Source organism: Sinocyclocheilus grahami, unplaced genomic scaffold (genome assembly GCF_001515645.1).
Source record: "Sinocyclocheilus grahami isolate Dianchi unplaced genomic scaffold, SAMN03320097.WGS_v1.1 scaffold354.1, whole genome shotgun sequence".
NCBI classification, from domain to species: Eukaryota; Metazoa; Chordata; class Actinopteri; order Cypriniformes; family Cyprinidae; genus Sinocyclocheilus; species Sinocyclocheilus grahami.
The window spans coordinates 1038334-1050082 of NW_015505533.1; the positions used below are offsets into that span (position 1 = coordinate 1038334).

Consider the following 11749-nt stretch of genomic DNA (forward strand, 5'->3'; position numbering starts at 1 on the left):
CATCAACCATAACTCCTTCAAAAACAGCTAGAAACCGTGGAGTTGTGATTGATGATAAGCTGAATTTCTCAGACCACATTTCTAAAACTGAAAACACGACTAAACCCGGTCCTGCAGATTTGCTTTATACAACATTAGGAAGATCAGGCCCTTTCTTTCGGAACATGCAACACAACTCCTTGTTCAAGCTCTTGTTCTGTCCAGGCTGGACTATTGTAATGCTCTCTTGGCAGGTCTTCCAGCCACTTCTATCAAACCTTTACAATTAATCCAGATAGCGGCAGCAAGATAAATTTTTAATGAGACGAAAAGAATGCACGTCACACCTCTGTTTATCAATTTGCACTGGCTACCAGTAGCTACTCACATAAAATTCAAGGCATTAATGTTTGCCTACAAAACCACTGGCTCTGCACAACTTTACCTAAATTCATTACTTTAGACTTATGTGCCTCTAGAAGCTTGCGTTCTGCAAGTGAACGTCGCTTTATTGTTCATCCCAAAGAGGCACAAAATCACTTTCACAGACTTTTACATTAACTGTTCCCTCCTGGTGGAATGACCTGCCCAACTCAATCCCAGCAGCTGAGTCCTTACCCATCTTCAAGAAATGACTAAAAACAACATCTGTTCCATCTTTATTTGACCCTCTAACTCTAGCACTCTCTATTCTAATTCTATTCTTTAAAAAAAAAACTGCCCCTTTTAGGCTTGCACTTTATTCATTTACTAACTGCTTGTTTCTCTTTTTTTAAAAACGAACACTAGCTTCTCTATTCTTTTTGTATTCTATTTGTTTTCTTTTTATTTATTATACAATTAACAAAAATGAAAAAAGGCCTCTAACACTAGCTTGCTCTATTCTTTTTCTATTCTATCTGTTTTCTTTTTATTTATTATATCATAAAAAAATAGCTTCCATTGTCCTCATTTGTAAGTCGCTTTGGATAAAAGCTTCTGCTGAATGACTAAATGTAAATATATATATATATATATGTGTGTGTGTGTACTGTATATACTGTATATATTATTTTGATGTTGTTTTGTGGTGAAGATCTTTGAGTTTCAGTGTGTATGTGATTTTATCTGAAATGAAACGGTGTAAATCTGCTGAAGTGAGTCTGGAGATGAAGTTCATGTGTTCGTGTCTCATACAGTGAGACACAGATGAGCACTAGTATGTGTAGCAGAGAAAACTGAGCTGCTCATTTACATAGTGACACGTAGAACTGCATGTATTCAAAATTATTTTAAATGTTATTAAGGATATTATGGAATTTTTTATAAATACTGGCAATAATAATAAATAATAATAATTATTATAAATATATACTGATTTATCACACAGCCTTACAAGTCGTTCTTAAATGCTGGTAAACAGGTAGGACAAAAAAAATAAAAAATACAGTGTCAGGCTGATGTTACCTCGAGTTTTCTCTTGGGCTCAGTGCCGCCCCCTGCTGTCCCTTCAGCTCCCTGCAGGCCTTCAAAACATGGCTTACACACGCGGATGTTCCTGCTCTCCGACACCTTCGAACACTTCCCACAGACGGCCTGCAGACGAACAGCACCACACGTCAGGATGCACAGCATTGCATACTAAACCTGTCTGCGTGCGACTCACGTACCGCGCCGCAGCTCTTGCAGTGGTGTTTGCGTTTGGTGAAGTGGAAGGTCTCACTGCAGCCTTTGCATGTTTCTCTCTCCTTCTCTCGCTTCTTTGAGCTCTTCTACAGATCAAACACACACACAGGTTAACACGGTGATGTCTAGCCCATATACAGATCCACGGTGTGCAGAGGTGGACAAAGTACACAGCTGCATTACTTGAGTCAAAGTACAGTTACTCAAAAAGTGTACTTAAGTACAATACTCAAGTAAATGTACTTAGTTACTGTCCACCTCTGGTTGTGTGTGTGTGTGTGTGTGTGAGTGAGTGAGTGTGTGTGAGTGTGTGTGTGTGTGTGTGTGTCTCACCCTCTCATGCTGAGCTCCGTCTGTCTCACATGTGCTCGCGCTGCTCAACAGGCCCTGCCATCAAAACACAAAATCAAATACTGGCCATTAAACACACAGCAAAGCCACCAGACTTGAGATGTAACACAGGATCCTGCTTTTAAAGTGTGACCACTAGATCACTCAATGAACATGCCCATGTCATATTTCACTCCAAAAACCAAAGAGAATTCCCAAATGTTAATAATTCCAATTAAATAATTCCATAATTCCAGTGCCACGAGCAGGAGCCAGGACTAGGCTAGTTTGGAGCAGATGCAGCGTTGAGCGTGTGAAGGACGAGTTACCGGCGTGTCAGGCGTGTGCTCCTCATCACGGCTGCAGGAGACATTGAAAGCTCTGAACGTCTCGCTGTTCTGCTTGTGCTTCTCAATCGTGGCCAGGATCACCTACAAACAGATGAGGATGATCTGATGATGAAGATTTGCTCACAACTGAAAAACCATTCGATCCCAGAGCACCAGTTAGATTGATGTGAACCGAATCACAGTTTACTGACTCTAAAGAAGCATTTGTTTCCACTGCTCTGACGAACACACTTTTAGTGAAGACTGACCTAAACAAACAAAGCTTCCAAATATCTCCAGTATATTGCATGAGTCACATGAACTACTCTTACGATACTTTTATGTTGCTTTCACGTCCCTCTTCATGATATTATATGCAATTAGAGTGCATTTCTCCTTTTGTGTTCCGCAGAGCAAAGTGAAAAATGATGAGGGTGCGCAAATCATGACAGGGCTTTCATTTTTTGGCTGAGCTATCACGTCAACATGAAACATCCACATACAGCCCACTGTACTTCTGTAGAGTGACGCATCTGAGAGTGCAGTACGGTATTCCCCGGGCTTAATGGGGAGTTGACTGAAAGGTGAAAAGTGTCTAATGAGAGGGCTTTAGAGTCGTTTCAGAGGGAAATTAAGCAGTTTTCTTCTTTAGAATAAAGTGAATAGCTGAATTGATCACAATATGAATACGAATACGAGTCAAGAAACTAATTTTTTTTTATGTCATTAGATGCAGTCAATTATATTTTCATGCTGACTTGAAATATGAATTGCATAAAAATAACAATTGAAATACAGTTGCAGTTGTGCTAAAATGACACCAGAAACCCTGGTCAAAAAAGTGTTTAACTGTATTGAATGTACACTTGTAGTGTACCTAAACTTAACTTACTTAAAATATATTAAAAAAAAGTATATATATATATATATATATGCTTGCAGATGATATAAAATTAACAAAATAATAGGTCATTTAAGTGACTTAAAGACAGCCACTTTCATGACTGTTTCTAAATACACTTAAGTACCCTTTTAAATAATAATGTCATATTAAGTTTTACTTGAAAGTACATTAAAAATCATTATGTCTTAATAATCTTCTGTTGTGTTTTAAAGAAGTGCACTTATTCTGATGTGTTGACTAGCATACTAAAGCACATGTAAAGTACTTAATTATAGCATTATAAGTAATTATAATTTTAACTAGTGTGCTATTTGATATTAAGTTGCAACTTCATCATAACAAATATGTGATTACAAAAAATGTAAATACATGACATTACAGTGAATTATAGTATATTTTACTTGACCTTAAATGCTTGTCAGTACATTCAGCAGTACTTTAACCATATTTCAAAGACAATAGAAGCAATTAAGAAATAACATAAATATGTACAGTACCTAGTCCTACTTGGGTTAAAAAAATCTCTCTATTGTTCAGTTAATTGCATTTTATAGTCATTTAAACTAAAATACATTTGATTTTATTATAAATAACATGCAATTATGTGTCTAAACATTATATTCAGTATACTATTTCTGTAGTAAGGCAGTATGCTAAAGCGTGTCTGTCTTCCAGCAGTCATTTCTCTGCAAAGAGCTCGACTCACTTTTATCCAGTCGTCCTTCTCCTCAGCCGTCCTGTCAATCACAGACATGAACACACATCAGACTCCACACAGGCCCGGTGGGTAAGAGTTCATACAGGAGGATTTCTCTATGTACACTTAAGCTACATTGTGAACACTGCATACTCCTTCAATATCAAGTGCCCTAAAGATCTTTGTGAGAGTGAATGTCATGATGTTTGAAGTGGCTCTAAATGAAACTTCAGTAGCAAAGACAGAGGGAATGTATTGATGAGAAACATCAGGACTTTCGCTGTGCGTTCACCTGGCCTGCAGCTCGAGCGAGCGCTGTTTGCCGCTGATGGTGAAAGCGTGAGGGACTTAATAGTAATTTATCAACACACTCACATGTTCACAGTTCACTGGTGTTGGTAAGTGGTCACATGACATATAGGTAAACCAGTAAAAAAGTATTAATAAACAATAAATAGCACATATTTAATATATGTTTTTATTTTTTATTTAAAATTTTTATGATTTAATTCATTATTTGCTTTTCATTAAACTCACACTCAGTTGCCTTATGAACTCCAGTTTGGGAAACCTTGACGTTATGTAATGTTTAACGCACTTCATGTTGTTAATTACAACAAATGGAAAATATTTTCTGTTTCTTTGCATTTTTATATTGATATGTTAGATTATGAAGATTATCCTATTTAAATCAATGTGAAAAAAGAGTTCGGTCAAAAGTAATCTAAAAGTAGTCTGATTATATTACCTAAAATGAGTAAAGTAATGGATTACGTTACTAACTACAACTTTTGTCATGTAATTTGGAATCAGTAAGGCGTTTGACCGCTGCTCTCGCATCTTTTGCAGCATCTTGCACATGAAACATTTAAAAATGTGGCGCTCAAGTTAAAAGAAGTTCAGCTAAGAACTTTATTTTTCTCATTCTACAGCCCATTTGCTTGCAAAAACACATTCTGTGGTGAACAGCCCCATAGGCCCCTTTTTGAACACACTGTCACTAAACAACACACGCTTCTCTCAAAACTCCCTGTGGTGCATAAAAACACACAAATATAGTAGATATGGTAGGAATAAAAGGCCAAATCCAATAAATATATTAGGGTGACCATACGTGCCAGTTTCCCAGGACGTGTCATGGCCAGGATTTCTATATTGCCTAAAATATCTAGGTTTTGGCTTTGTTTGCGTGTGCAGACCGACAGGTGTATGACATCAAAATACCATACAGACGGTTCCTCATGCTTTAAAAATGCTCTCGAGGTACTTTGATGCCATACACCGATCGGTCTGCACACGCAAACAAAGCCAAAACCTAGATATTTTAGGCAATATAGAAATCCTGGCCAGGGAAAATGGCACGCATGGTCACCCTAAAATATATAATGTAATTATTAAGGATGTTGCAATCAATAGGTTTATAAAATGCATACATCTCAATTTCAGAAAATTGACCCTTATGACTGGTTTTGTGTAAGTGGAACATATACATTTTTTATATTAACTAAAAAATTATGTGAATTGCCACGTGAAAAATGCTTTTAAATAACACTCAGTTATAGAAATACATTGAACTCAGAAATAGAGCGGCACGTGTCTGCCGTCGGCGCTGCACGTGTCCAGACTCAGCCAGCAGCATCATTATGATTATAACGAGCTCAATTAGCATTTGTGAACAGTGGTGGTGCGTCACAATGGCATTTCATAAAGATGACACGCATGGACACCAGCGGACGAGCCCAGTGAACACATCATTACTGCACCTTCACTTCAGATAATGAGCCTCAAACACTGCTTTAGAGCCGCCATCCTGACCATCAGAGCTTGCACTTCCGTACACTACCCATCTACAGGTCGGGGTCAGTAACACTTTTATTCATCAGTGACACGTTAACCTGATCAAAAGTGCCAGTGAAGACATTTATAATGTCCCACAAGATTTCTGTTTCAAATAAACGCTGTTCTTATGAACTTTCTATTCATCTGTGAATCCTGAAAAAGAAAATGTGTCACGGTTTCCACAAAAATATAATCCCTAACTGTGTTCAACACTGATAATAATCAGAAATGTTTCTCGAGCAGCAGATCAGCATATTATACTGATTTCTGAAGATCATGTGACACTGAAGACTGGAGGAATGATGCTGAAAATACAGCTGCGCATCACAGAAATACATTACAGTTTAACAGAGATTCACAGAGAAAATCATATTTGACCGTTTTTACCGTATTTTGATCAAATAAATGCAGTCTTGGTGAGCAAAAGAGACTTCTTTCCCTAAAAAAATCATACAGACCCCAAACTATGGAATGACAGAGTATATTTCATGTTGTTCTTTATTTCAGGGCGTACAGTATATCATCTTGTATTTCAGGTGGTGTTTTTCATTGTACATAAATAAATACATTCCTCCAAATTAATTATTTGTGCTCACTGTTCATTATGTTTGTGTTTATTGATTGGAACATTTGATTATGTATTTAATTATTTCATTATATATTAATTTTGTCACAATTTATTTAGATGTGTGCATTTTATAAGGTTTTTCATTTTAAAGCATATTTTACATGGCATTTCATGTTCCTTTTCATTTGACATTAATAAATTATCACATCACACACCTATTAATATTTACAGTTTTATCGTCCTTTTATTTATTTATTGCAACATACCATTATGTTTTAAATAATATTAAAATTATGTGTTAATTTATTTAAATCCCCTGATAAATCAATAATAGATTTACACTACTTTGCTGTCCAGGAGCAATCAAATTTGTGATATAATTTATATAATAATAAATCTAAATATATTAAACAAACAGATCAATAAAAATGTACCTATATTTCTATATTAGCTCTTATTATTATCCTCAGGATTTTAGACTTTCCACATTGTAATGGCGTATATTAATGTATAAGTAGCTGAAATGTAAATGTAAATGTAAGTAGTCTGTGTTTGAACAGTGTGAGCTCACTCTGCGCGTCTCTGCGGTCTGCAGCACTGGCGGGCAGCTTCTTCAGATAGTCCTTCAGTAAGAGCTCATAGCGCGGGATCCGCTGCACCGGCTCCAGCATGTGATGCTGCAGCGTCAGGTTCCCACACACCTCCTGCTTCTGCACACGCACACACACACACGTTCAGAGAACAGTCTGCGGTTTATCAGACATCGCCAGTGTTGGGGAAAGTTACTTTTAAAAGTGATGCATTACAATATTGTGTTACTTCCTAAAAAACTACTTAGTTACTTTTTATGGAAAGTAATGCGTTACGTTACTTTTGAGTTACTTTGCAAATCTGACTAAAACGAGACAGTAAACAATAACTGTGACTATATCAACATGCAATATCATTGACAATAAAAGACAACACTAAAACGTATTGTAAAAAATAAAAACTAAACAAAAATCTATTTTTAATCTAAAAAGGAGACAAAATATTATTGCGGACTGTTGTAATCGCCTCTACTACGCAAGCTTTCTTGTGTGCGGTTGCCAGATATCAAGAGTTCAAATCCCCAAATCAGAGCTTCTCTGTTAAACGGATACACTCGGTGTTTTGCTTAATTTTGCAATTCTTCATTGCAGAAGCGCCGATAATGATCTGAGAAAACAAACATTTCATTGACTTAAACCCTAACCCTAACCTAACCTAACCCTAACAGGACAAGGTTGACTAAATATCATCATAACTAAAAGGTACATTTGAGACCAGACTAAGACTCAATTAAAAATGGCTGACAAAATGAACACTACTGAGCACACGGCAGTGTAGTCTGCTAGTCTTCAGTAAACTGTATTTAACCCATTAACGTGAAGGCACACTCCAGAGACACTAAGCATGTGCATTACAGTGGCGTAACTGTGGTTGAGTTACAGTCCTCACTGTAATTGAATACTTAAAGGATTAAATGAATACAAGCGTCACCTCTGTTTCTCAGAAAACACACCAGGCCTGACTGTAGTCTGATTGTGTACACATCTAGCCCAAAACTAGACTACAGTGGCATTATCTAGTTCTGTTTGTTCACTTTGCAAAAACACGGCTGGTATGATTTCAGTCAGATGAAATCATGACATTATAGAACTTCTAAAGTACATGTAAGAGCAATTATATTGTTAGTGGTTTGATGTCTTCAGGTCCTAGTGGTTGACAAAGTGATCTGGATCATCGGCTGGACATGATTTGGGGCACTCGGTGTGATTTTGGCAGATCTGACCGATGTAGCTGAATTACTAGTTCCTCATATGAGTTAGATGAATGTTTGGCTATAAAGCTTTTTAGTTTAGCTCATTTAGCTGATTTGATGCTCTGAAGTGTGAACTTGACCTCTAGGTTCTAGTCGTCTTAAAAGTCTCTCAAGGCCTCCTTAAAAGTGTAAAGTTTAATCCCTTAAAGTAAAACCCTTAAACGAAACTACAGAAGCTTAACGTCAGTATGAGCGATGAGGATAAACTAAACTGCAATTAATTATTGGTCTCGCTGGTCATCTTTCTTGAGTTTTGGGAGTATGAAAGCATGACAGTTCAGTTTTTTTCAATGCACACTTGCTGCTGTGTTAGGTCACTGCTTGCTGTGCAGTCTGCGCCCTGAGCCGCTGCGCTACACGATACATTAACACAGGACACTTTTTCTGTTAATGGTGTTAATCAAAACCAGTGTTGTGGAAAGTTACTTTTAAAAGTAATGCATTACAGTATTGCGTTACTCCCTAAAAAAAAGTTACTAATTACGTTACTTAGTTACTTTTTATGGAAAGTAATGAGTTACGTTACTTTTGAGTTACTTTGCAAATCTGGGCAGGGCTTGCTTGTTTGTTTTTATTATAAACAGTTCTTCTTTTACAAACGTAAAAGCCCTTTCACAACAGAAGTGAAATGAATGCGCCTCAGGCTGAAGGAAATGTAAATTCACGTCTGTACAGTAGAGGGCGCCGCTCAAACAAACTGCATGAAGAATATGACGCAGGAGAAGAAAGTTCAGCACTATTCAGCAATAACACAAATGAAACACAAAAGTGTTATTTTTGCTTATATTATGGTTGAATTGGATCATCGAAGGTCAGTAGCAAAGACACTGGTTAATAAAATGGGATTAAATGCATAAATGATATTTGTCTTATTTAACATTTAATTATTGCAGGTTTGCATAATATTCTGAGCTTGCCTTTAACTGTTTTTATTGATTTAGAGGAACACTGAATGTGTTTGTGTGCAGTGAGATGAGTAAACACATGTTGATATTTAGTCTAGATCTACAGTAAGATCATGTTCACACACAACGCTCTGCACTGACTCCTGATTTCTGTCACCGTGGCAACACCAGAGCTGTCACTCAATACATGGAAACAAAGTAACTGCTGTTACTTATTTTAAAAAGTAACTCTGATATTTCCTTCTAAATTAAAAAGTAATGCGTTACTTTACTAGTTACTTAAAAGCAATCTGATTACGTAACTCTTGTAATGCGTTCCCCCAACACTGCACATCACACACATCATATCATGTCAGCCGGCTCTGACCTGGATGTTCTGGACCACGCTCTTGAACTGAGCGGAGCGCTGCGTCCACGTGCTCACCAGCTCCATGGCACGATCGAAGTTCTTCACATACTCGCCGTACATCTTCAGGAACGGGGCCAGCTTCTGCAGGATGTCCCCTATGCGCGGATTACAGCTCCTGTCACACACACACACACACACACACACACACACACACACATTCATTAGCCATCTGAAATCTGTCTATATTCATCAATCACTCTCTGCAACACTGCATTCTGATCGGTCACATGATTCTGCTGTCAAACACTGGAGTATAAAACGCTGAACTCTATAATAGAGTGCTTGTCCCAGGAAACTGTGCTGGTGTCATGTCTCTCCTATCACTCTTAATGACAGTAAAATCCTCATCTCACACACACACACACACAAACTCTCTCTCTCACACACACACACACACTCACACTCTCTCTCTCTCACACACACACACACACACACACACACACACACAAACTCTCTCTCTCTCACACACACACACACACAGGCCTCAGAGAGCACACTTAACTCATGCTTATAAATGCCTCTGTGACTGACTGCATCAAAAAAACTAAATATCAAAGTAGCATCATTGCTCACATGCTTCTCTCAGAACTAACTTTATTTGCAGTGTGTTTGAAACAGCTGTTGTTTGGTGGTTTTAGTGGACATATGACATTCACAAAGGTGTCCAGACAGAGGAACCATCATTTACATCTACTATAAGCACGTTCCACTAACAATTCACAGCCAGACAGTCTAACAGTGCATCAACTACCACATACTGATTTATCATCTCAAACCCTGTGTGTGTGTGTGTGTGTGTGTGTGTGAGCGCGTGTGTATGTGTGCGTGCGTGTGTGTGTGAGTGCCCCGTTTAAATATTAAGGGTGACTAAGCTTTTGCAGTTGCGGCACCTACACAGTGGAATGCACTTCTATAAAGGTAAAATAATGCCTAAAAGATTTACATAAGCAGGGTAAGAGTTGTGGAAGTGTACATAAGACTGTAAGCGTAAATTAAATTTGCATGCGCAAGAGAAGCTTTGCAAAGGTGTAAATCGTGTTTCAAGCGTAAGAAAAACTCGTACTCGTAATCACAAGCCAAAATATTAATCTTCATTTAGTTCAGGATCGTTCTTGCTGCCGGAATGGTACTTTTAATGTACACATACATAAAAAAATATATCTAACAACTTAATTAAAATATGATGTTTACCATTAGGCTATGTGTTCATACTTTATATATAAAGTATCCGAGATGTTACGAGCACCTCCCGTCCTCCCGATAATTTTCAAACATGTAAAAAAAAAAAATCGAATGCTGTCGATTCGTGGCGTATGTGCGGTTGACGATTTGGCGATCCATCTGAAGTTGACCAATCAGAAGATGACAAAAACCATATAGTCTATAATCATTTTAGTTTAATTATACAGTTCTATTTTTTATTTGTTATTCCGAATGTGCCAAATTTGCCGTTCAGCTTTATGAATGAATATGCCTGTTGTATTTCCGGCAAAACGAGCAGAAATTCAGAAATGGCCTACTCCCTCGAGTTCGTTATGAAGAACAGAAGTCCATGCTTTTCAGCCATTCTCTTTGCCATGTCCTTTGTCTTCGTTTTTTTTTTTTTTTGGGCCGCCAAAAGCCGCCTGCCACAAAGAAAACTATTTCGTCCTCAGAATCCATATTTTTATGAATGGCGCGAAACGTAATGCTTCTTACGCTTGAAACATGATTTACACCTTTACAAAGCTTCTCTTGCGCATGCAAAATTAAATTTACGCTTACAGTCTTATGTACACTTCCACAACTCTTACCCTGCTTATGCAAATCTTATAGGCATTATTTTACCTTCATACATTTCCAGTTGCCGTGAGATCCTCTCCCACGTTGGATACTTTTAAATCTAGATTGAAGACTCATTTGTTCTCTTTAGCCTATGGTGTTGCCTGATAATATTGGGGTTACATATTTGTTTATGGTTTATCTTGCATGCTTTTATTTGTATCCTATGAGTTTTTATTTATTTGTTTTTGCTTTTTATATTGTTTAATAATGTTTATAAATTGTACAGCACTTTGGTTCCACACTTGTTGTTTTTAAATGTGCTTTAATAAATAAACGTGAACTTGGACTTGTGTGTGTCTGTGATTGTGTCTGTGTTTGTGTGTGTGCGTGTGTGTCTGTGTGTGTGAGAGAGAGAGAGAGAGTGTGAGAGAGAGAGAGAGAAAGCGTGTGTGTGTGTGTGTGAGAGAGAGAGAGAGAGAGTGTGTGTGTGTGTGTGTGTGAGAGAGAGAGAGTGTGT

The 11749-nt window shown here is 37.5% G+C and overlaps 1 protein-coding gene across 1 annotated transcript in view; it reads right to left on the reverse strand.

Moving 5' to 3' along the window:
• The window catches only part of LOC107548738 (FYVE, RhoGEF and PH domain-containing protein 3-like), a 19853-nt gene that overhangs the window by 7085 nt on the left and 1019 nt on the right, over positions 1-11749 (reverse strand). Inside the window, exons 3-10 of the mRNA XM_016229539.1 lie at positions 9427-9583; positions 6883-7021; positions 4197-4251; positions 3914-3944; positions 2304-2405; positions 1978-2031; positions 1629-1730; positions 1426-1554 (exon numbers count right to left, since the gene is read on the reverse strand). Of these exons, the coding sequence (XP_016085025.1) occupies positions 1426-1554; positions 1629-1730; positions 1978-2031; positions 2304-2405; positions 3914-3944; positions 4197-4251; positions 6883-7021; positions 9427-9583 (769 nt within the window). The remainder of the gene's footprint in view (positions 1-1425; positions 1555-1628; positions 1731-1977; positions 2032-2303; positions 2406-3913; positions 3945-4196; positions 4252-6882; positions 7022-9426; positions 9584-11749) is intronic.